Here is a 26,237-nt window from a genome sequence, read left to right as displayed (position 1 = left end):
TTTTAAAAAACACCAAAAATTACCATGTTAAAGTATATCATTCCTTTTGTTCCAATATCAAAATTTTTTAGCACCAATAATAATAATAACAATAATAATAATAATAATAATGTTGTTACTAACTAACAGTAATAATAACAATAACACTGTTCAAATAAAAAAAATAAATTAAAAATAAATATATTTATTTATCATAAAATTCAAAAAAAATTATATTACCCATTGAGGATGATCCAAATACTCAATAATGTGTTCTTCAGGTAACGTAAAATTACGAACCATTTTTTTTTTTCATAAACTTAAACCCAGCCTACTATTTCTTCTTCTTCCTCCCATAGGCAACACTCTCATCTCATGCTCCTCCACCGCAGCTTCATCTCTCTTTGTTAGACTCTCCCTTTCTCTATCTGCGTTTGTATTTTGCCTTTTTAAAACCCTCTCCAAACCCATTCATCAGACACGCGTCAAACATGCAATAAGGGTCAGTGACAATCGCAACTTGCGATTGTGGAGTGCAGCTTGACCAAACCCTTTGCCATGCATTGGTTTAATTTCTGTCCTAGAATAAAACGCAACTTGCGTTTTTCAGTTTGCAGCAGACACGTCCCATCCATGCATTGGTTTCATCTTTGTTTATCAATAAAACGCAACTTGCGTTTTTCAGAAACTGTTTTTGACAGATCCACATTCCAGGATAACACACCATGTTACAATAATCTTGCATAACACCATTTTTAGTTCCATTCATAAATTATTTTCTGACATTTTGAATTTCAAATAAACAACTAATGTAACTACTTGTATTCATTTTTCAACCAGAATAATCAATGTCTATAAAGTACAAACTACCTTGAGTCTGAATAAGGATATAAATACACTGTGGCAGTCACTTGTCAATAAAGTAACCTCTGACACCATGCAATTCTCTTAACAAGCTATACACTCTGTTCCATCTCTAACTAAAACAGCAAACATTGGATGCAAGCTGTATAACAAATAATTCATTCAATGATCTCACAATGATCTATAATCCTTCACCATTAAAATTTCGCTGCATAATTTTCGTGGCACTTGCTCTATCTTTGTTCCCTCTTGCCATGCTTGACCTATACAAACCCCTGGACCTATATGACGGATATATATAACAAGTTGATCGTTGAAAGGGTACGGATGTTTAACTGCAAATAAATACCAGAGACAACTGAAATTAAATAAATTTGGCACGTGCCAGCACCTTAAACGATGCATAGCCACCCTGTTTGTTATATGTTGTATAATCTATGAAGTGGTAAAAGAGTCACCAAGAAAACAATGACACAGTAGTAGACCATGCTGAAATCTATCATAGAGAAGTTTAGAGTAAAATTATGGCAAGTTTAGAATTCAGGTAATGCTGAAATCTGTGCTTAGCTCATTAAGGACGTACAATACACAATTCAAACCACTATTGCTTCTCTTTGAACTCTCTCTTTTCTTTCACCGATCTTGAAGTCCTACCTATTACATATTGATGATTGTAGTGACTTTTATGATGCCAATGCATGGTAGATATGCCAGCCTGGTTGCATCTTTTCTTCAAACTTGTCTTGAATACATGTGCCCTACGGCTGTGTGTGAGATAATGTTGTTGAAACTAGTAAAGGACTGCCACATTGTTTGTCTCATGTTATAAAATATAAATTGTATCCTTTGTTTTTACAGTGGTTGGACCAAATGGTATTGGCAAATCGACTATACTCGAATTAATTGCTGGGGAACTAAATCCTAGTTCTGTGACAGTTTTCCGATCCGCTAAGGTAACTACTAAATCTGCCAACACTTTCATCATTGCAAGTCAATTGTCTCTCACCTTCATGTCATGCTATCTTTTGCTTTACTATGTGACCCTTCTAATTGATGTTTTGTGTTAGTGCACTATATATTTATTCATCCATGATAATTTTGAATGTCAGCTGCTGAAAAGTATGCTTCTTTATTTTACCAATTAGATACAAATTTAAACTAGCTTACGCATGATTTGCAAAGCTAATGTTGGAAAGATAAATAGACTTTGACATGCAAGGACTAACTATTATAAGAATGGCGATGTCTCTCCTTTATGCTCTCTTTTCATCATCATTGTTTTGTCTTGTTTTGAAATTTGGGTCATTAGTTATGCTTTCTGCCTGTCTGTCTGCAGGTTCGTATAGCAGTGTTCAGTCAGCATCATGTTGATGGACTGGACTTATCTTCAAATCCTCTTCTGTATATGATGCGCTGCTATCCTGTAAAAACTATTGTAATGTTTTTCTTCAAGAGTTTAACTACTATTTAGTTGTCATCTGTTGACTGAGCCATAGTTGCATCGCACTTATTTTCTGGTAAGAATGAAAATCGTTAAATGCAATTGTTATTGAAATGTTGGGAAGAATGCAAGGATGTACATGATAATAGCTGCAGTTGCATATATTTGAAAAGTGATCATTTTCAGAAAACTCTTTTTGGATAAATACGTACATTCGATATTGGTGCTAATGACTTTTATCTATCACTACTAAGAATAATCCAACTAAGAAAAACATCCTGCCAGCACAGTTTCTTAAAAGAGTACCATTATCTATCATAATGGTCTAGGCCCTTATATATGCAAATCTGAATAGAAAATCAAAATGCTCTTGAAATTGAAGTTATTGGAAACTACACAAAAATCACAAGAAAAAGGACAGTAATTCCAACCATTTCTGTTATCATTTTGAATCACTTAAATTTGGCTTCATCTTAGGTCTCCAAGTCACTTATTCATGCTGCATTTGGCTACTCTTAAAGCTAAAGAAGGGTGGTCCATTTTCGCAATTCACATTCAATCTGATTACTCTTGGTCTTTTCCTCCGTGGCTAGTTTAGTCTTGCAAAAAAGCTGCTTTTTAGTCTTACTCTTTTTGCTCTAGCTCTAGTCATGGACCATTTACACCTTATAGTTATTTAGTATCGAATTCTCATCGGGAAGAACCTCCAGTTTGAAAACGAAGAATATGAAAGGTAATTTGCAAAATAAAATGACAGATGCTACGTAATTTACAAAATAGAATTGTATGTTGACAATTTTGGCTAAAGTAAACAGATGCTTTTACAAAAGGTTAACGTCCAAAAAGAAAAAACGTCTAAATACCAAAATTTCATGTCATAGGATAAGCAATACTTCTTTCATTGAAATATGATAACACAACAATAATTAAAAACCACTATGAATACCAGTATATTTATAACTATATCTATATACAACTACATAGACCCTATGACAACCAAAATTCCAAGATAACTTGTTGAATTAACCAATAGCAGTAGACAATATGCTCCAAAAATCATTTTAGGGAAAGTTTTAAGTATCTCCACACTAAAACCTTGTGGCTACATCAAGAAGTGAATCATTGTTGCGTTTGACAGATTCCAACACATTCTTTGAAGTTTCAGTGACAACTTCACTGTTAATATAGTGATATCGGCACACTGGCATGTAGACATCAGAACCAGCAATCAGTTCAGTTTGTGTCTCTTGTGTCTTCCTGAGAGTGAAGAAAGCACGCTTGCAGCATAATTCAGTATCAGCAAGCGGTATTATGTGAAGCACAGAACCAAAGCTTTTCCTAAAGAACATAGATAGCAGAAAAAAAGTTTGAAAAGCATCCAGATTGGTAACATTTCCAGCGCAGTAAAACAAATGTATTGAACACAACAACGATTAGCATATCTGCATAAAGTACCTCAAGTAATCACCATCCAGGCCAGCAACAATCACAATTTTACCATCTTCATCAGCAGCCTTGCAGCAGAACTCATCTATACCAATCACATCCAACTGCATCCAAAATACTACTAACATTCAGCCAACATTACATCTAGCTAAGGGTATCGCTTTACTCCTCTATAAGAGAACTAAATTACTATATCAACTATGCAACTATAGCACCACAAATTCAAATAAGCAATAGTCAACCGTAACATAATGAAATATCGAGACTACCTTTCGATAAGCATCATGACCATATTTTTCATTCATGTGTCACAACCGAGTCAATGGCATATCTTGTATCCTTGCTTGATTTTAACATAGCCAAGTTTCTTCACAACATAAAGAGGAATTAGCCCCCAGCAGAAGATTCTACAAATCACTATCAGATCACAGTTTTTCAGTTTAAAGAGTACTACTCTTTATTTTATTATTCGTTCCAAGAGAAAGAAATTACGTGGTGAAGCATGTATAGTCAGCAGTAACTGAAAAGGAAGGGATTCCCCACCAAAACACCAAAGTTTCATTGTGATAGCCATTGATACCACTTCAGAGGCGGGGGTAACAGAATTCCCACTTCATAAACACATTGTATGAAAGAAACAAATGGTGCTGACCAGTTTTTGGAAAGCCTTGTGGGAATTCTTTCACATCGAAAAGCCCATCCCCAAATTCGTATGCTAAATCACAAGGCTGCTCAGTTGGCATAACTTCCTTAAAGTCTCTCAGTGCAAAATACAAAGGAGCGGCAAACGGTGCCAAAATTGATCCACCTGGGTGGTTGTGAAATAGTAAGCACAATCAAGTGTAACCTTGTAACCATGATGCACCCACAACCCATGGCCATAAGGGCCACCCCCAAAGAACAAAATAATAAAAAGAGGTCGATCAACTCAAATGCATTCCTCAAATATCCTTCATTAAACCACAATGTCATTAACATATTTAAAGGAAGACTAACATTTGAAACTTCATATGTAATGTAACTAATTACTGATGAAATGAATGACATTGATATGTTACAAGCGCATTTGAAGATTTATACGTTTGTTGTTCCAAATTTCACTTACATGATATATATTAGTTAAAGCCGTGAATTATTCAACTAATTATTTGCATATTGCAAGGCTGAAGCTCTAATAAATGCACGAGTTAAAGGGATACCGTACAAAATTAAGTAGGGTCATAGAAACAATGACCTAACACATTGTTGGTCTCTAACACAAACTAAACATGTTATATCATGAATCACGAATCTGTGGCACATTCATGTGAATCACGTATCACACTAATAATATTATTGTTACCAATTTGTAAAGCGCACTCGTTAATTCTAATGCACACATGCTTATATCATGATGATAAATAGTTGTAACTAGAGGATTTCTGTTTATTGCATGCTGATGTGAATATTTAAGTACATTTCTAACAAAATGGTAATATATATGATTGAATTTCGAATAAATAATGTAAATACTAAATACATTGCTATGATGAAAACATTGAGGCAGTCACTTCTGAATAAAGTAACAAGCCTCTAACAGAGCATGCTATTCATTTAACAAGCTATACACTCTGTTCTTTCTCCACCTAAAACAGCAAACATGGGATGTAATAATATTTCCCTCACGCATGCCTTTCAGACACAAACTGTTAAACAAATCATCCATTCAACTGAATGAATTTCTTCAATGATCTCACAATGAGCGTGCAGGCATAATACTAAGATTAACAAAACAAATGGCGCTTACCGGGTTTTGGAAATTCATATGCTAAATCACAAAATGGAGCCAAAATTGATTCACCTCTTCAATCTTCAACTATAGTTCTATGCTCCAAACGTTATGGAAAGACTTCAAATATTTACATGTTTCTTGTTTTCTTTTAATTTTTCCTTCTGTTTATGGACACATATTCAGTTGATCCCCATTTGTTTTTAATTCAACCGTTAAACAAATAAGCAAAGATTACTTTAGAGTATATCATAGGCATATGCCAGTTGCTGTTCCATTAATGGTAGAGCACAAGAATTGCATACTCTCAACCAAGCCATGTGAAGGACTTTGACTCCTAAATCCATCCTAACATTAAAAACTAAAAAGAGATTTTGACAAAATCTGCACATCAATTATAATGAACAAATCTTTATTTCCTCATTGAAAGTCTATGAACTTTCTAGAAGGGAAAAGTCTAGTTATGTTAGTGTCTTAAGGATGAACATCAATCTCACATATGCATAAACTCCTAATTTTCACTTATTTCTATATATCACTATCATTGGACATACTCTGCACAAAAGCATTGGCCTCAATTGTCTGGAGCTCCCAGGGCAGCAACATTCTCTGCAGTAGTACCCTCATCCATTGGACACCAAGCAAGTACTTGGAATCCGTGAAAAAGTGTCACACAAGGAATCCTCCCCGCTTCAGGGAATTGCCTCGAAAAATCAGGATATTCCGATACATTCATAGCAAGAAACTGAACTTGACCAATCAGATTCCTTGTTTCAGTCATGAGGGAGTAATCCCTGGCCTCAAGAGGATACCTTTTGAGTAACAAAAGGAAGCGAGAATGGTTCATCATTTGGTTTGCAACATCAGGACTGCATCCCAATTCTCCAAGTTGATTCTGCTCCTCCTCTTCAAGGACATTCTCCTCTTCTGTCCTTGGTCTTTTGTTATTGTTATCTGGAGATTCCACTTGGAATCCCTTGTCCTCCTTCTCCTTTTCTTCTTCTGAGGAGTCATCAGGAGACTTCCTTTTGGTGCCGCTCAGAGCCTTATTTCCCAGACCTAGGACATCGTCATCGCTGTGAGCCATCCTAGAACAAAACCAGAACTCTTCAAAATCAACAAACATCCAACCCAAAATTTACACATAAAAGATATTTTCGTTCTAAATCTAGATCCAACTTTATAAATATGAACCAAAAACATTAGAAAATTAAAAATTCATCTAATAATCTTTCTTTCCTTAAAAACAAGGCACACATAATACTGAACTTTAACTAGTGTGAAACCCTAGCCTAGAACGTGAAACCGAATTTTCCAAAACTAGAACTACACAATAGAAAAAAAAAAACGAATTAGAATTTAGGATTCAGCTGTTGCAATTGTAAATAATGTGATAATGATTTGAAGGAGAACGTAAATCACAAAGAAAATCCAAATCCAGAGCACTAAAAACGTAATGATTGATCGAATTGCAAACATCATTTACTCAAAAGATATATCACAGAAGAGAAGAAACTAAATAGCAACGATAAATTGAATTTTCTTTTTCTCCGCTGATGGATTTGCGTGATTATACTTGTAGAACAGTGAGAGCAATGAAGAAAAGTAAAAATTACGGTTTAATTGAATTTGCGAAGATGGAAGAAGAGAAACTTACGAAAGAAACAAGGATCGAGAAGAATTTCGCGCGATTGTGTGCAAATTCAAATTTGAGTGTAATCTTAAGTGTAAATTATATATGCGCGTGTGTTTAAATTTAAGTGTAATCCTATTAGATGAAACGAGATAAAAGTCCATAAAGGCCCAATCAATCCTATATGAGAGAATGCTTTTCACTTTTTATGTTAAATCATATAATATAAAGTTATATTTACGCACTATTAATACAATATTTATAATTTCTACTAATAAAGAATGGATGCAACACAAAAATATTAAACATAATAAACTCAGGTTTACCGTGAACCCTATCATTCTTTTGTTTAATTAAGTAATATTACTATAGGAGTTAACAAATTTTTCGGCCTATGTGCTAAATTAAGTTTAAGCTTTATAGTTTATACCACCTTTTTTTTATAGTGTTAAACTTTTAGAAACCTAAACTTTATTACTTTATACCACTAGCTAGCTAGTAATTATTTATACTTTGTAGGCTGTTAAACTAGAAAAAATATATATAGAAAAAAAAAACACTAACAAGTGTTTTTTAAACAACAACAAAAAAATTGTAAGAATAATAGTTTCAATAATCATTTTAAAGACTAATCTATATCGTATTATGAGAGTAAAATAATAAGATATTAAAGATTAAAAAATAATAATAAAGATATTTGTAAATAAGTACTTAAAAATAAAAAAAAATTGCTATTTTTAAACGTGTGGTTACGTATTTTGGATTTGAATTTTGGAAATTGAGAATTTGGGATGAATGATAACCGTTCCGAATTGTCCATTTATTTTTATCAACACTCTTATTCTCACTATGTTATGTTTTATACAAAGACATGTTATTTATATTCTATAACCACCTTTTTTTTTTTTCAAGATACAGTAAAATTCGTTGTATTTCATGATAATTTAATGTATAATAAAGTTAAGAAGGCAATCTAAATTAAAAGACGAATAATAAAAACGTATAATCCTTCCCTCGGTCCGAAATAAAGTTCATTTGAACTAATTCATGTACTAAAATAATTAATATATTTAGACATTTTGTTAACACATTATAACAGCAAAAATAAAATATCTTTCAAATTTTTCGTTATATATTTTTGAATATATTAATTTTTAATTTTTCAATAAAAAAAGATAAAACAATTAAAAATAACATAACTCATAGATATCAAAACTAAAAATATTTTCACAATTATTTTAACTCACATATAACTTATTAAGTTCTAGTATGAAAATTTTTAAATTTTTCAATTAAAAATCCTATTACATCTACAAAAGAATTAAATTTTATTTTTATAAAACTTATCAAAATATATTTAAATTAATTAGTTTAAATAACTCATACCTAACATAACAGGTATTACTTAGTCAATCTATTATCTCTTGAAATATATGTATTCATTTGATATCGAAAAAAAAAAAATGCTAGATATCTAAGGTTTTTTAACTAAGTTAAATCAAGTCAAATTTATTTATGCGTATTTCTTTTTTTGCGTTCTTCTTTCTTCTTCTCATCTTTCTTCATTATCATCACCATAGTATCTTTTTCTTGTTCTCTCCCTTTTTCTGCATCTTTTTATTCTTTCTTTTTTTTTTATTACTAGCAGAAGACCCATGCAACGCACGGATAAAAAAATTTTATTCACGACATAAGTTCATTTTTTTATTTTCTTGTATTATTACTTTTTACATTAGTATAAAAAATTTTATGTTTTAAAATAGACATCAAACAAATACAACTGAACTAAAACAATAATAGTAGAACTTTTTAAATATATATTTTGTTTCCCTCTAATAAGGTGGTGATCATCATCAACAACACTCTAATTCAAACCCTAATCCAAATCCATTGTCAGCAATGTTAGACCTGCATATCAACAAAGTACACTCAGCCAATAGATCCACGACGCTTCTTTTGAACGATAGCCAAATATAGAATTTAGGGTATATGGAACAAAACGAACTCCAAACGCAAAAGACAATAAGAATTAGGGAAAAGTAGAATCTATAGGATATGGAAAAAAATATTAAACAAAGAATTCTGTTAAATAATCCACTTACCAAATTATATTTAAATACTTTTTATACACAACATTAGACGTGAAGTTCCAATAGTTATCATCTTTATTAGACAATAATATCTTCAATTTTGATCTTATTGTCACTCTAAATATCACAACATATAACTGCCCATGAAAAAAATTGCTCGTTGAAGATAAATACTAACTAAAGATAAAGTTTGTCTGACAATCATCAATTATCTGACAATCATTACAAATAGAATTATGTCAAATAAATTTCTATTATAATATATTAAAATTATATTTAAATATTTTTTATAACAACATTAGACTGAATTCCAATATTATCATCTTTATTAGACAATAATATCTTCAATTTTGATCTTATTGTCACTCTAAATATCACAACATATAACTGCCCATGAAAAAAATTGCTCGTTGAAGATAAATACTAACTAAAGATAAAGTTTGTCTTTAACTCTTATTAATAGTCATCCCAAAGCAAAGACTAATTGAAAACTGTCTGAACCAATCAGTTTCAATTCCATCTTGACAATCACTTTTACAAATAGAAATTAGTGCTCAAATAAACCTTTCTATATATATATATATATATATATATAATATATATATATATATATATATATATATATATATATATAAGAGACTCGAACACACAATCTCTTAATTGAGTATGGAAAGACTATGCAATTTGAGCTATTACTCATTAGTATATATATATATATATATATATATATATATATATATATATATATATATATATATATACCTTCATGATTGGATATTGACCCATAAAAAATTAGACCTCTTGATCTATACAAAAAAAATACAAATAAATTTATTACTAAAACTAAAAAAAAAATCTACTACAAAAATAAATAGATACTTAAATAAACATGTATATATGTATAAAAAAAAGAATAAGAATCAAAAGAATGGAGATGCTTCGACTTATATAAAGGAATAAGAATCAAAAGAATTTTAGTAAAGATAAATAATATATCATTAATCAAATAAATAATAATTACCAAGAGAATCAATTAATCGTTTTAATATTCTGGTCAATACATATTTTACGTATATCTATAATACAATATTATATCTTAAATATTAATATTTAATTAAAATACTAACTTTATTTTTATATTAAAAATAATTTTTGTTCCAAAAATATATTTTGATTATTTATTTCTTTTAATACCGCTTTTGTTTTCGCACCGTCAAATATTTCACATGTTCAAATTGCAGTGAATACCGAAATTATCCTTAGATTGAATATTAGAAGTGGTTGGTTTTGGTTGAAAGTGGGAAAAATATCTGGTTGAGCTGAATGGATCATAGGGCACTTCTCCACGTGGAACCATTCAATTTCCTCGATTAACTAGTTATAATTCAATTTTGGTTCATGTACGTACCAAAAAATAAATTAATTAATTAAAAAATGAAACCATTGATTAACTAGTTATAATTCAAACTAGAATACCATTTTTTTTATATTTTACTTTTAATATTAAAAGTTGCAATAAGATAGCTTGTTATTATTATTTTTTTCATTCTAATAATGTAATAAAAGCAGATCGTGCAGACCTTTATTTTTTTTTAAGTCAAAACATACCTTTCAATTTATGTAGCTGTTATTATATATTATTATATATTCATTACATTTAATATTATTTAATTATTCTAATAGTTATTAAAAATAGAAAATAAAATAAGTAATAGTTAAAATACAAAAAAAAAAGTTAAATTACTTTAACCCTTTTTTTTTGTGACTTTTCAAACATTTTTGAAACATAGCAAAGTTAAATCTATTTATGGTAATGTTGAAGGAAAATAACAAAAATGTCAAAAAACGTAGATGGTAAGGTATTGTCCAAAACTACGTCTTTCTACAAAATCAAATTAAAGGTTTTAGAATTTGAAACCAAGAAAATGAGAATGATGAGAAGACACTACATCCAACTCAAAACCTTAAGGTGTCAAGTTAATGGGTCTCTCATCTTATAAACTTCTCACTCTTCCATGCTTTCTTTGATGTGGGACTAACTCACACTTGCAACTCTAACAATCTCCCCCTCAAGTGTGAGCCTCCACATCAAGCACCAACTCCCCTCTAGCTCCTCCACCACCACGAGTATTCGTCCATCACACCGCCGCAAAACACCGCGGGACACGCCGCCCGGACCACCTTTTCCGGAAAGACTTTCGATGCTTCACCTTGAATACTCCTTAAAACCACCAGACCGATTAACCATCGGCTCTGATACCACATGTTGGGCCAACCGTGGGGAGCTCTCGACAACCGGGGAGACTTCGAGGAGGAATCAAGTGAGAGAACATAAGATGAGAAGACACTACATCCAACTCAAAACCTTAAGGTGTCAAGTTAATGGGTCTCTCATCTTATAAACTTCTCACTCTTCCATGCTTTCTTTGATGTGGGACTAACTCACACTTGCAACTCTAACAGCAAGAAGATATGGAAGTGGTACCAAATAATATCAGTGACGTGTCACGATCTTAAAGGACCGTAATAAATAAGTGAGCTACGAGGAACCACAGAATGAAATAGAGTGGTAATTAACCACACAATAAATAAAGTGGTGTAAGATTGGAAGGTATTGATTCTTCAATGAAATTTAAGCCATGCATGTGTCACTCATCAAAACCATTTTGCGGTGGTTGATTCAATAAATGACTCATTTTTGGTGGAACAACATTTTGTTTTTGTTTATAGATAAACTTCATTCCAGTAGGTATTAAAACATTATGGATTTAGTTCATTTGTATCTTAAATTATATGTCAAGACTATAACATATTTAAGTTTTTATTGGAACAATTATATTAAATATATATTAAAATTAGTTATTAATATAAATATGCATTAAAAATAAAATAAATTATATATATTTATATACAAATATATTAATGATTAATTTTAGTGTATATTTAATATTTTTGTTGTGAGAAATGTTATTTATACACTAAAATCAGCTATCAGTGTATTTTGTATGTATAATGTATGTGTGGTTTAATTTATTTTTAATGTGTATTTATATTCCAGTATATATTTTATACTAGTGATGATTGATTTTTGTGGCTAATTTTAATGTACACGTAGTATAACCTTTTTGTTATTGAAAATACAAAAATTTAACTTTTTAATTCATTTATTTTATATTTATTAAAAGAATAAATTTTAAATTTTTACTAATAATAATTTTAACATATGTGTTTTTATGGCACAAGTTAATTAAATTACTAAAAAATTATATCTAAAATTTGAATTTGAGGTCATGACATTAAAAATATATATTATCATACTCTTATCCAATACAACCATATATTATATAAGAGTAAATTACTGTTTTTACACACAAAAGTTTTATATGTTGATAAATTTATCCAAAAAAAAAATTATAATTGTATTCATAAAAGATGGATTTTATATGATAAAATTATCCAAACGTTAAAAAATAACCTAAAAATCTCAAATTACTCTTTTCTTAACCCTAATCCCAAATACCCTTTTCCAAAATTTCAATTCTCTCTTTATTCTTTTTATCAATTTTACCACATTTTTCACCAACACCATTATCTCTGTCACCGTCAGCCTCGTCTTCTTCCTTTTCTATTGTCACAACCATAAACAACAACAACTACAAATAATTAAACTACAAAAATATTCAGATTTTCTTTTTTTTTTTTAAAAAAAGAAGAGTTATGGAAGCGAAGAGAAGCATTGCGAGAGGGACTCCAATCTAACTAAGTTGTGCCACTGCTGTCCACACTGTCCTTATTCTTTTTGGTTCTGATTCCGCATATTAGATTTGCAGATGTGGAGGACGAGGAGGAGGAAGAAGAAGAGAGCACTATTCAGAGGAAGAAGAAAAAGACCAGGTATCTTCTTTTGAAAAGATGAAACTGAAGAAGGGAGCACTATTTGGACCTAGGAGGAGAATAAAAGAGAGTTTTTAAGATAGAAAAACAGTTACTTCACTGTGGGATGATCGATTCAATTTCGACAGTCTCCTGCGCCAACACTTACTCTTTTACAGTGACCAGAACCAGCTTCGTGCGCCGGCAACTCCTCCATTGCCCAGTTTGTGAAGGTTAACGCCTTTCGAATTGGGGCAGAAGCTGATTTCAAGGAATTGAAGATTGAAATAAGTTGCAAAGAGGTGTGTCGTCTCACATCAGAGCTAATAAAGGAAAAGAACACAAGGCGTAGAACAGAGGAGCAGTTGCAGGAAGCAAAAATTGCAAGAAATTAACAAAAAATCATCATTGTCGTTGTTGTTTATGATTGTGGAAAAAGAGAATGGTGAGGCTGACGGTTGATGACGATAGAGATGGTGGTAGTATTGGTGAAGGAGGTGGTGAAATTTCTAAAAAAAATAAAAGAAGGGATGAGATTTAGAAAAAGATGATTGAAATTAGAGTTAGAAAAAGAATAATTTAAAGTTTTAAAATGATTTTTTAACATTTGAATAATTTTTTGTTATGAAATCTATCTTTCATAGATATAATTATAATTTTATTTTTTGTGTGAATAAATTTATCAACGTTTAAAATATTTGTGGATAGAAATAATAGTTTACTCTATTATATAAAAATGTATGAACGAGTGAATGATTTTTGAGGTGGACCTTGGACCTTGGGGGTGAAGTGCAACATAACAGTAGTCATAGGTGGGGACAATTAAATTCTATAATGCGATATGCTACTAATTATAATATATGTGGCCTCATATTTAGAGGCAGATCAATTGGAGCCACAAATTAAAACCATATATAATTAAGTTTTTGGTTTACTTCTCCTTTTGATTCACCCGCCTTGCTCAGAAGATGAGTTATGATTATATATGATGGAGATGCAGATTGGAGAAGGAAATTTCTCTAGTACTTCTTCCTTTTCATCATATTCCCGTGAACTCATTACAATTTTCCATTTTTAATTTAGTTTGTATTTTCAGTTTTTCTTTATTATATGTTTAGTATTTTTGCTTTTAATTTTTTTTTGGAAAAAAAACTGTGAAATAATAAAAGTCTAGTTTTTTATATTTACCTCTATCTTATTGTCATTTTTACTGTACTCAATCTTAAAAAAAAAAAAAAAAACTCAAAATAAGAATATAAACCAAACATACATTCGGAGGTTAGACACCCAAAAAAAATATTCATTCTGAGTTTGAATATTAATAATAGAAAAGGATTTATATCATCTCATATCTTAATTAAAAGTCTATCTCTTTTCCTAATTATATTGTTGTCTTTTAAGAACGTATAGCATATTAGCATATTAAACTTTTAATAAAAATATATATACAGAGAGAGTAAAAATTTATCTGTTATCCTTAAATGATTGATATTTATTCCAAAAAAAAAAACAAGTGAAGAAGTGAGCACTATAATTAAAATTATAGCTTAAATTTTGGTAGACATACCCAAAATTTAAATATAATGTTATAATTGATGTAATTTATTATAAGCAATATTACCAAATTAAACAAATTTAGTGAAATCAGGCATGTATTTCTTTTCAAGTAAAACTGTAGTATACTAACTCTTAGCTTCGTCACGTGGTTCAATCATCATGACTTACTTAATTACTTGGTCCCCTCATGGTTGAAAGAATTCAAATTTATCTCGGAAACTATATTATGTCATGTCACAAAACTATTAACCATTTAATATTTTTCTGAATAAAATTATTGTGCTTACTTAATTCTGCGCAGAAATGATCTAACTAAATAATTTAGCTAGGAACATATCCAAGTGACATCACATTTTAGTAATAAGATTATGTGATGAATTGATATAGTAATAGTAGAGTATAATATTTGTTGATAAATATTAACATTCCCTGCCTTCTCATCCACAACATACACACTTGTTTATGCCAGTTGTGTCCTAGTGACCATCGAAAAACTTGGATAGGTCTAGAGCTCCAACGCCAGCACAGATCATTCGGCGGCGCCATCTTCCTGTAGTTGAGCCTCTCAATGTATGTTTTATTTCGTAATTAAAATGGCAATACCGCTGAGAGTAATTAAATTGTTTTTTATTTCTTATTCCTGCTTTGTTGCAGAGAAGGATATGAGGAGGGATAATGATGATGCTGTTCCGAGGAAGGAGAAGGTTGTCACAACTAGGGGTGAAAATAGGCCAAGTCAGACCAGGTTTTATTCTTAACAGGCTTAATTTGACATGTAATTTGGTATAGACTTTTTAATAAGTACTGAGTTTGACCTGTTGTTAAATTTGACCTAGCCTAAAGTTCTGTCAATAGGTCTATTTTTTTAATAATAATTAAATTTAAGATATAATTTAATTTTTAAAATTATAAAATATAAAATAATAAATTTATGAATAATATTGATACAAAATATACATATATAATTAAAAAGACAAATAGCTAAGTGAATAAAGGTATTATTATAAAATAGAAGACTCAAGTTTAAATCATTCTAATAGCATTTTTACTAGAATAATAAAACTCTCTATATATATTTGCAGGCTCAAACCGGCCTGACAGGCCTAACAGACTATTTCAAAAGTCTAGACCTGGCCTTTTAAAGAATATAGACTTTTTTAATAGCTTGAGCCTGGACCTATTTTCTATCAGGCCAGGCTAAGTCAGATCAAACACAGGTCAGGCTGCAAGCTCCTGGCAGGCCGTCTGGCCTATTTCCACCCCTAATCACAACCACACAGGTGTATCCCTCCTTTATTTTTGCTCAGCCTGGACTGGACCTTCGTTGACAAATGAACAGCCCATATTCTTTCCTTCCACACAGGTGTATCCCTCCTTATTTTTGGTCCAACCATTAAACCGTTTTTGGACATATTTTTTTCTATAACAGCATCCTTTGTTCAGCCCATCACCGTACCCCTAACTGACCGCTCTTTCTGATTACATATCGTTGACCTGATCACAACATCCCTTCAGTTTAGCGATTTTTACTCCATTAATGCCTTCCGTTTTCATTGGGATTTGAATTTGAACTGATTTATTATTACTCCATTCATTCAATATATTTTCAATAATTACTAAATTACCCTTTCTACCATCTTCCTCTCTTGGCACTACTATCACCAACTCAGTAGTCGGGATCTCTGCTTACTAATAACACTATCGAATCCCTCGCACCTGAGATCTCGCATATTTCTAGAAAATAAGTTTACCTATCTCGCATATAATATTTTTTGTATTTTTATGAATTTTTTCATGCATAGATACATACACTAATTAATATAAAAAAAGAAGTTAAATATTAACAAAAATATCTAATTAATAATTATTTTTTAATGACTAATTAATGATTAATTATTTATTCATAATTATGCCAGGTAGAATTTTTTATTCTAAAATAATCGTTGTTCTGGAAAGTGGTTAAATATTTAGTAATGATTGTGTTTAAATTAAGACACACAAATTATGTATGAAAAAGACCTAAAAAAAAATTAATATAAAAAATTAAGCATTTTTGGTGTTAAAATAAAATATTTTTTATGTTATTGTAAAAATATTATAATATTATTTTTTATAAAAAAGTAATTAACATACATATATGTGAGTAATTTTTATTAAATTTAAATTAATTTAATTAGACTTAGTTGATAAAAATATTTAAATATATAACGAGATTGGTAATTTTAAATTAAATCGAATTTGAATATATTAGATTTAAAATGAGTATATAAGAATGTATTTGTTTACAGAGACAAGACATTAAGACAAAGATATACAGACACAAGATAGTGTTTGACATAGAAGATATAGAGAGATATTGTATCCCAAAATACTGAATTAGTAAATTTAGTATTCATTCTGACAGAAAAGACATAGAAACACTAATAAAAGATATAACTTATTAATTTTTTATAATTATATTTTTTATTATTATATTTTTCATCTCAAAATTTTTAAATAAAAAAATAAAAATAAATTAAATTTGTATAATTTATTATAATTTATTATTAAATAAAATATAAATACATAAAATATTATGTCTCTATTTTTTATGTATCTTATCTTGTTTTATGTTGTTCCGGAAACAAACGCAAGATAAACTAGTTAACTGCTGAGATTTGAATTGGCTGTGGGCCCAGACAGATTAGATTAAGAATCAATTCCTGATGCCGAGAATTCGAAACCCTCTTGTTGAACATTGGATAGATCTGGAGCTCCAACTCAAGCGCAGATCATTCACTTCCTCTCACCATCGCCGGCGCCGTCTTCCTTTAGGTAAACCTCTGTTTTACTTCTTATAGAATCTCCATGTATGTTTTCTTTTGTAAATTAAATGGCAATACAGATGAGATTTGAATTTTAGTAATTATATTGTTTTTGATTTCTTATTCCTCCTATATTGTGTAGTTTCCTCGTACGTATGAGGAGGGGTCCCATTCCTGTTGATGATGATGCTGTTCCGAAGAAGGGGAAGGTTGTCACAACCACCGGGGGGTGGCCGGAACTGCTCCGCTGTACCACGACAAAACCACCGCCTATCCTTCTGGACGAGCTCATAGCGGAAATCCTGCTGAGGATACCGGCGAGGTCTCTCGTTCCATTAAGGAACAGCGTCTGCAGTTCATGGAGAACCCTAATTTCCAGTTCCCAATTTGCCAAGGACCACCTTCGGCGTTCAATGGCGGTGGATCCAGGCTTGAGCCACCCACTCATGGCCTATTATAGCCAAACCTACAGATACCCCATAATCGGAGTGTTCTCCGTACGATCTGTGATGGAGAACGCTCCCCATGAACCCACTAAAGTAGTTCCCTATGAGGGACGACGCTTCCGCCTCATCATTGGCTCTTGCAATGGATTGCTGTGCTTGCACGATGAAGAGCGCCAGGATGGATTCGTAATAAGCCATCGTGCCATGCTGTGGAACCCCTGCACTGGATTCACCTCTCAGCCGCTTGAAATTGGAGGTCTCCTCTCCACTTGCGGATTCGGTTATGATCATGTGAATGACAAGTATAAGCTTTTCGCGATTCTGGATAAGAAATCACGCATGTTTACATTCGGCCCAAAATCTACCTGGAGAACAATCCAGGATTTCCCCCGTTGCAATTACAGGGGTTATCTGGTGGATCGTGTAGGGCTTTTTGTAAGTGGCACTGGCACTCTGAATTGGCTTTTTCACCGCTATCTTAGTTTTGTGTGGGTTCTTTCCCTTGACTTGGTCAAAGAGACTTTTAATCAGTTTTCCCTTCCCAACAGGGATTCAGATGATGATCACAGGGTGACTCCCCAATTGGGTATCTTGAGGGATTGTCTTGCTGTTTGTTATGAGACTAAGAAAACTCATTGGACTGTCTGGTTGATGAAGGAGTATGGAGTTCCTCAGTCTTGGACTAAATTGGCCATAATCCCCCACCACCCGCTACTCGGTCGTCGTCCTTTAAGCCTACAGCCTATATACATGTTGAAAGATGTTCTTCTTGCTATTGCTCCGAGTGGCAAGTTTGTTTTATGTAATTTAAATGATGGCAGCATAGATATTCCTAATATTGACAGCTCCAGTGATGGCATGCCCAAACTTTGTCCTTTAACTCAGCACTCATCTGGAAGGATCTTTGAACTCTATCATGAAAGCTTAGTTTCACCGTTCCACTTTGGTCTTCCAAGTTGCTCATCTGAAATGCGGTTAATTAAGCCAAGCCTATAATCACTTAAAGATGGTTTGCATTTTGGGTACCTTTTTGGTGAAGGATTTCCTACACTATCTCTTGAATCCATAACTTTATTATCATTATGTAGTGCCTTGTTTTTTTGTGTTTTATAGACTCTGTCTAACTGTCTTTATGTTTAATGTTTTTTAATTAGGTTCCTTATGAATAGATTCGTTTGCTTTAGTTAGATATGTATTTATCATGAAATGCTGTATTCAATGATCTCACAATGATCTATAATCCTTCACCATTAAAATTTCGCTGCATAATTTTCGTGGCACTTGCTCTATCTTTGTTCCTTCTTGCCATGCTTGACCTATACAAACCCCTGGACCTATAAGACGGATATATATAACAAGTTGATCGTTGAAAGGGTAAGGATGTTTAACTGCAAATACCAGAGACAACCGAAATTAAATAAAGTCGGCACGTGGCAGCACCTTAAGCAATGCATAGCCACCCTGTTTGTTATTTGTTGTATAATCACTTAACAGAATAAGAAACATATGAAGTGGTAAAAGGGTCACCAAGAAAACAATGACATAGTAGTAGACCATGCTGAAATCTAGAGAAGTTTAGAGTAAAATTATGGCGAGTTTAGAATTCAGGTAATGGTATGATAATAGTATGAAGATGCAATATGAACGGACAGTCATAAACAAATTGTATGAAAGAAACAAATGGTGCTTACCAGGTTTTGGAAAGCCTTGTGGGAATTCTTTCACATCGAAAAGCCCATCCCCAAATTCATATGCTAAATCACAAGGCTGCTCAGTTGGCATAACTTCCTTAATGTCTCTCAGTGCAAAATACAAAGGAGCGAAAGAGTCAGCAAATGGGGCCAAAATTGATCCACCTGGGTGGTTGTGAAATTCAGAAAAAGATGTTAATAGCAAGGACAATCAAGTATAACCTTGTAACCATGATGCACCCACAACCCATAAGGGCACCCCAAAGAACAAAATAATGAAAAAAGGTTGATCAACTCGAATGCATTCCTCAAAGATCCTTCATTAAACCACAATGACATCAGCATATTTAAAGGAAGACTAACATTTGAAACCTCTTCAATCTCCAACTATAGTTCTATGCTCGACATTAAGAAATCACAATCTAAAAAAGTGAAGAGTGATACTATACAAGGTTGACATCATTATGGAGAGATTTCAAATATTGTAATTAGAAAATTTAGATGTTTCTTATTTTCTTTTAATTTTTCCTTCTGTGTGTATGGGCACATATTCTGTTGATCTGTTCTAATAATAGCTATTTTATTTGATCAATATGAACAATCAAACACACCAAATCAATCATAAAAGTTCCTCATAAAAGTTGTCACTTGTCACCATTTCTTTTTTACTTCCTCTCTAGCAGAGAAAATTGACAAGTAAAATTGAATGTTCATCTCATCAATTACAATATTGCATGAATATACAAAGATTCAAGGTATAAATCAATTAAAAATACTATAATGTTACTTTTTTTTCTTTCTTTTGTTTAGCCTACTTGCTGCTGCAAGTGATTTGAGATAAAAGTGATATACACAGTTGGAACACTGCAAACTAGAGATATATAAGAAAAAGAAATGGTACGTAAGTTCATCGCCATATGTCACTTGAATCAGTAACTGAGCAAAGGCATCCATGCATTTCTCAGCCAAAAAGTAATAAACTTACCAATGAGACGTCCATAGGCCTTCCCATCAGTGCAAGAAAATATAGCCTTTAAAAGTAGCAGAGGAATCAACCAGAGCCTTCAAATAAATTTTACAAGAGCAAAGAGCAAAAAGGAATTGTGAGTTTACCTTTCTGTAGGAATTTATCCAGGAAAGTGGCATCGGTCCTATGACACAAATGTTCAAAATCAACCTTAGCTTTTAAAGATTAAGACGGGCTAAATATGGAAGGAGAATTATACACACACACTCTCTCTCTCTTTCACACATACAGAGAATTTCTTTTTTCTTTTCTTTTCTTTTCAACCAAAAAAGATACATTCAAGCACAATAGTAGAAGAATTTTGCAAGCAGAAGCTATTAAAAAGTGCAGGATGAAATCGCAGAGAAAGAAACAGTTCCTAATTCAACTTAAGGGATTCTAAAATAATTATTCAAATTAGAAAATTTTTGGTATCATAGTTGAGGAGCTAAATAGGGAAAGACATTTTTTAATCACTCTGATTTATGTTTACATGAAACTAGGAAAAAGAAAAAAGTCCATAGGCCTTTTCATGGGGACTGTATTTTTTAATTCATTTCCATTTCGCTCCTCTCCAAGAAAAGCATGGAGTGATGGGGAACAGAATGCATTCATTATATTAATGTATGACCAGTACCTACAATAACAATGAACCGATTCACCTGACTAACCTCCGGTTGTTCGGCAGTTATAATATTCAAGCATAACATCATCTTTGTTGGAGTTGGCGAACAACTGCGATGCACTTTTCTTTACAAGCTTGGAATCCTCATATCGCGAACCTGCTATCTGCCAAGCGATTGATACAAGTCTGCAAAAAATCTCCCAAAGATATACATTCTCATACTTAGTAAAGATCAATTTGGAATACAAATTTAAGTTACTGAATATAAGTATTTCCATAAAGGAGAGAGGAACATACCTAGGTTTTAACAGAAGCAGCAGCCGATGACGTCTTTCCTCAGGAATATCTTCAATCTTTTTCCTGAAAATGAAGGTGACATTATTGAACCAAAAATCTAGTTGCAATGTATTCCCTCACAGCAGCACACCGACATTACATAATCACAAATGATCCTTGTGGGAATTCTTTCACATCGAAAAGCCCATCCCCAAATTCATATGCTAAATCACAAGGCTGCTCAGTTGGCATAACTTCCTTAACGTCTCTCAGTGCAAAATACAAAGGAGCGAAAGAGTCGGCAAACGGTGCCAAAATTGATCCACCTGGGTGGTTGTGAAATTCAGAAAAAGATGTTAATAGTAAGGACAATCAAGTGATGCACCCACAACCCATGGCCATAAGGGCCACCCCCAAAGAACAAAATAATAAAAAGAGGTCGATCAACTCAAATGCATCCCTCAAAGATCCTTCATTAAACCACAATGTCATCAACATATTTAAAGGAAGACTAACATTTGAAACTTCATATGTAATGTAACTAATTACTGATGAAATGAATGACATCGATATGTTACAAGCGCATTTGAAGATTTATACGTTTGTTGTTCCAAATTTCACTTACATGATATATATGCAACATAAGTGTCATAAATTTCTAATTATATATTGCCACAAACAGAAATATCTGATTGGATGAAAAGAGTAGTAGTTCATGATAATTAATCTCATGTCAAAAACAGTTAATGGTAAATATAACAAGTGTCGGCAGGAAGTGGAGATTGAGAGAAAAAGAGAGAAGAATTAGATTTTATATTGCATCCAAGGAACACATAAATGTGGGTTTTAGGCCATGGATTTTGCAAAGGGACCAAAATCATGTAAGTGCCCCACATTTGGACCCCATTTGTTTTTAATTCAACGGTTAAACATACAAGTAAAGATTATTTGAGAGTATATAGTAGGCATATGCCAGTTGCTGTTCCATTAATGGCAGAGCAAATGAATTGCATAACCTCAAGTCTTGTGTGTGGGCCCTTTGCTTCCTCAACAAATAGTTCTCTTTTTCTGCTTTTGAAGGACTTTGACTCCTAAATCCATCATAACAAAGATACTCCTTTTATAATCAACATTAGTAAGAGATCATGATAAAATCTCTACATCAATTAGAATAGAATGAACAAATAGATTATGACAAAATCTCCACATCAATTATAATGAACAAATCTTTATTTTTTCTTAATCTTAAATTGTCACGTGGGTTTACATGACCACCTCATTTTTTGTTCAAGTAAAACATACATCCTTGTCCAAAGTTGGAAGCTGTTGAAAATTTGCAAGAGTTTAAGGATTTCTCATTATTTTACAACAGCTACGTCTAGACACTTGTTAAGTTAATATCTATGTACTTCTACATCATTTTTGAAGGTAGAAATATAAGTATGAGTATCAGGTGAAGGTGTAAGCCTGAAATTAAAGTGAGAAAAGGATCCAGCTGTCAGATAAAGCCTTTATTATCTTCTGTAATTTATTGCTTTTGAACTTACTGAACCTTAGAGAATGATACTACTTGACACGACATTTATCTATAACTGCACTGCTTTTATCTTTCTACTCTCTATTGTTCATTTCCCTCACCTTTCTCGCGTGAAACCAACGTTATTCTTGAAATCATACACTTATTTTGAGACAGAGAGAAAGCTAGAAGAGTAGTATTTGTCATGCAATTTTTTCTTATTAAATGGAATATGAACATAGTATAATCAAAATTCGCATTCCATAGAATAATTGAATGTAGAAGTCAACACAATATCTTACATATATTTTCTTCTTTTTCCCTTTTTTTATATATTTTTTTTAAGAATGGCTCATAATATTTTCTGCAAAGTGATATTAGTTAAAGCCGTGAATTATTCAACTAATTATTTGCATATTGCAAGGCTGAAACTCTAATAAATGCACGAGTTAAAGGGATACCGTACAAAATTAAGTAGGGTCATAGAAACAATGACCTAACACATTGTTGGTCTCTAACACAAACTAAACATGTTATATCATGAATCACGAATCTGTGGCACATTCATGTGAATCACGTATCACACTAATAATATTATTGTTACCAATTTGTAAAGCGCACTCGTTAATTCTAATGCACACATGCTTATATCATGATGATAAATAGTTGTAACTAGAGGATTTCTGTTTATTGCATGCTGATGTGAATATTTAAGTACATTTCTAACAAAATGGTAATATATATGATTGAATTTCGAATAAATAATGTAAATACTAAATACATTGCTATGATAAAAACACTGAGGCAGTCACTTCTGAATAAAGTAACAAGCCTCTAACAGAGCATGCTATTCATTTAACAAGCTATACACTCTGTTCTTTCTCCAACTAAAACAGCAAACATGGGATATAATAATATTTCCCTCACGCATGCCTTTCAGACACAAACTGTTAAACAAATCATCCATTCAACTGAATGAATTTCTTCAATGATCTCACAATGAGCGTGCAGGCATAATACTAAGATTAACAAAACAAATGGCGCTTACCGGGTTTTGGAAATTCATATGCTAAATCACAAAATGGAGCCAAAATTGATTCACCTCTTCAATCTTCAACTATAGTTCTATGCTCCAAACATTATGGAAAGACTTCAAATATTTACATGTTTCTTATTTTCTTTTAATTTTTCGTTCTGTTTATGGACACATATTCAGTTGATCCCCATTTGCTTTTAATTCAACCGTTAAACAAATAAGCAAAGATTACTTGAGAGTATATCATAGGCATATGCCAGTTGCTGTTCCATTAATGGTAGAGCACAAGAATTGCATACCCTCAACCAAGCCATGTGAAGGACTTTGACTCCTAAATCCATCCTAACAAAGATACTCCTAAATCCATCCTAACATTAAAAACTAAAAAGAGATTTTGACAAAATCTGCACATCAATTATAATGAACAAATCTTTATTTCCTCATTGAAAGTCTATGAGCTTTCTAGAAGGGAAAAGTCTAGTTATGTTAGTGTCTTAAGGATGAACATTTAATTAGGTTCCTTATAAATATCGATATTCGTTTGCTTTAGTTAGAATATGTATTTATCATGAAATGCTATATTAGTTTTTTAATGCATTTTGGAAGAAAGCAAAGCTAATATTTCTATTCTTTGTGCTGAGAAAGCTAATTCTGCCATTCTATTATAATGCACAGCCTACATGAGTAACACAGTGATAAAGGTTCAGTACAGAAATTTCTACTTAGCCACCCTATTTGTTATATGTTGTATAATCACATAACAGAATAAGAAACCTATGAAGTGGTAAAAGGGTCACCAAGAAAACAATGATACAGTAGTAGACCATGCTGAAATCTATCATAGAGATGTTTAGAGTAAAAATATGGCAAGTTTAGAATTCAGTTAATGGTATGAAGATGCAATATGAACGTACAGTCATAAACACATTGTATGAAAGAAACAAATGGTGCTTACCAGGTTTTGGAAAGCCTTGTGGGAGTTCTTTCACATCAAAAAGTCCATCCCCAAATTCATATGCTAAATCACAAGGCTGCTCAGTTGGCATAACTTCCTTAATGTCTCTCGGTGCAAAATACAAAGGAGCGAAAGAGTCAGCAAATGGGGCCAAAATTGATCCACCTGGGTTGTTGTGAAATTCAGAAAAAGATGTTAATAGTAAGGACAATCAAGTATAACATTGTAACCATGATGCACCCACAACCCATAAGGGCACCCCCAAAGAACAAAATAATAAAAAAAGGTCGATCAACTCAAATACATTCCTCAAAGATCAGACTAACATTTGAAACCTTCAATCTCCAACTATAGTTCTATGCTCAAAACATTAAGAAATCAATTAAAAGCGAGTGTTCATCTCATCAATTACAATATTGTGTGAATATACAAAGACTCGAGGTATAAATCAATTAAAAAAACTATAATGTTACTTTTTTCTATCTTTTGTTTAGCCTACTTGCTGCTGCAAGTGATTCGAGATAAAAGTGATATACATAGTCGGAACACTGCAAACTAGAGATATATAAGAAAAAGAAATGGTAAGTAAGTTCATCGCCATATGTCACTTGAATCAGTAACTGAGCAAAGGCATCCATGCATTTCTCAGCCAAAAAGTAGTAAACTTACCAACGGGTCGTCCATAGGCGTTCCCATCAGTGCAAGAAAATATAGCCTTTAAAAGTAGCAGAGGAATCAACCAGAGCCTTCAAATAAATTTTACAAGAGCAAAGAGCAAAAAGGAATTGTGAGTTTACCTTTCTGTAGGAATTTATCCAGGAAAGTGGCATCGGTCCTATGACACAAATGTTCAAAATTGATAACCTTAGCTTTTAAAGATTAAGAGGGGCTAAATATGGAAGGACAAACACTCTCTCTCTCTTAGAATTTCTTTGTTTTCTTTTCTTTTCAACCAAAAAATATACATTCAAGTAAATAGCAGAAGAGTTTTGCAAGCAGAAGCTATTAAAAAGCAGAGAAAGAAACAGTTCCTAATTCAACTTAAGGGATTCTAAATTCAAGTTATGTCAAATTAGAAAATTTTTGGTATCATAGTTGAGGAGCTAAATAGGGAAAGACATTTTTTAATCACTCTGATTTATGTTTACATGATACTAGGAAAAAGAAAAAAGTCCATAGGCCTTTTCATGGGGACTGTATATTATAATTCATTTCCATTTTGCTCCTCTCC

The 26,237-nt window shown here is 32.1% G+C and overlaps 4 protein-coding genes and 2 long non-coding RNA genes across 11 annotated transcripts; 3 read left to right on the top strand and 3 right to left on the bottom strand.

Annotated features, from left to right (window-relative positions):
• Nucleotides 1-958: 958 nt before the first annotated feature.
• Nucleotides 959-22,137, bottom strand: LOC112728974 (uncharacterized). Of its 3 annotated transcripts, XM_025779348.3 has the most exons (8): nucleotides 22,016-22,137; nucleotides 21,660-21,825; nucleotides 21,521-21,583; nucleotides 21,270-21,409; nucleotides 20,706-20,743; nucleotides 20,578-20,623; nucleotides 19,593-19,757; nucleotides 18,450-19,289 (listed from the first exon to the last, which is right to left on the bottom strand). In XM_025779348.3, the coding sequence occupies exons 2-8, from the start codon at nucleotides 21,749-21,751 to the stop codon at nucleotides 19,126-19,128; spliced, it is 708 nt and encodes a 235-aa protein (XP_025635133.1). In that variant the 5' UTR covers nucleotides 21,752-21,825; nucleotides 22,016-22,137; the 3' UTR covers nucleotides 18,450-19,125. The 3 variants fall into 3 exon arrangements, with proteins under 3 accessions (XP_025635134.1, XP_025635133.1, XP_025635132.1); XM_025779349.3 differs by lacking the exons at nucleotides 18,450-19,289; nucleotides 22,016-22,137 and adding an exon at nucleotides 959-1,178 and having other exon boundaries at nucleotides 21,660-21,891; XM_025779347.3 differs by lacking the exon at nucleotides 22,016-22,137 and having other exon boundaries at nucleotides 21,660-21,891.
• On the top strand, nucleotides 1,657-2,474 carry LOC112728979 (uncharacterized). Its single transcript, XR_003166340.3, has 2 exons — nucleotides 1,657-1,796; nucleotides 2,180-2,474. It is a non-coding gene; the product is annotated as an uncharacterized lncRNA (long non-coding RNA).
• LOC112728978 (thymidine kinase a-like) lies at nucleotides 3,163-6,587 on the bottom strand. 4 transcript variants are annotated; one of them, XM_029290997.2, is made up of 5 exons: nucleotides 6,053-6,587; nucleotides 4,223-4,538; nucleotides 4,000-4,097; nucleotides 3,740-3,834; nucleotides 3,163-3,622 (listed from the first exon to the last, which is right to left on the bottom strand). In XM_029290997.2, the coding sequence occupies exons 3-5, from the start codon at nucleotides 4,033-4,035 to the stop codon at nucleotides 3,373-3,375; spliced, it is 381 nt and encodes a 126-aa protein (XP_029146830.1). In that variant the 5' UTR covers nucleotides 4,036-4,097; nucleotides 4,223-4,538; nucleotides 6,053-6,587; the 3' UTR covers nucleotides 3,163-3,372. The 4 variants fall into 4 exon arrangements, with proteins under 4 accessions (XP_029146830.1, XP_072066453.1, XP_072066451.1 ...); XM_072210352.1 differs by having other exon boundaries at nucleotides 4,383-4,538; XM_072210350.1 differs by having other exon boundaries at nucleotides 4,000-4,538; nucleotides 5,517-6,553.
• On the bottom strand, nucleotides 5,737-7,364 carry LOC112728976 (uncharacterized). The gene is made up of 2 exons (XM_025779352.3): nucleotides 7,156-7,364; nucleotides 5,737-6,586 (listed from the first exon to the last, which is right to left on the bottom strand). Exons 1-2 carry the CDS (start codon nucleotides 7,293-7,295, stop codon nucleotides 6,073-6,075), a joined length of 654 nt encoding a protein of 217 aa, XP_025635137.2. The 5' UTR covers nucleotides 7,296-7,364; the 3' UTR covers nucleotides 5,737-6,072.
• LOC140177222 (uncharacterized) lies at nucleotides 14,949-15,543 on the top strand. Its single transcript, XR_011869067.1, has 2 exons — nucleotides 14,949-15,221; nucleotides 15,306-15,543. It is a non-coding gene; the product is annotated as an uncharacterized lncRNA (long non-coding RNA).
• On the top strand, nucleotides 17,271-19,190 carry LOC112728973 (F-box/kelch-repeat protein At3g23880-like). The gene is made up of 2 exons (XM_025779345.3): nucleotides 17,271-17,465; nucleotides 17,598-19,190. The coding sequence occupies exon 2, from the start codon at nucleotides 17,611-17,613 to the stop codon at nucleotides 18,895-18,897; it is 1,287 nt and encodes a 428-aa protein (XP_025635130.1). The 5' UTR covers nucleotides 17,271-17,465; nucleotides 17,598-17,610; the 3' UTR covers nucleotides 18,898-19,190.
• Nucleotides 22,138-26,237: the final 4,100 nt, after the last annotated feature.

The sequence above is a fragment of the Arachis hypogaea genome, chromosome 12 (assembly GCF_003086295.3).
Source record: "Arachis hypogaea cultivar Tifrunner chromosome 12, arahy.Tifrunner.gnm2.J5K5, whole genome shotgun sequence".
Taxonomy (NCBI): Eukaryota; Viridiplantae; Streptophyta; class Magnoliopsida; order Fabales; family Fabaceae; genus Arachis; species Arachis hypogaea.
This window is presented reverse-complemented; position numbering and strand designations above follow the sequence as displayed.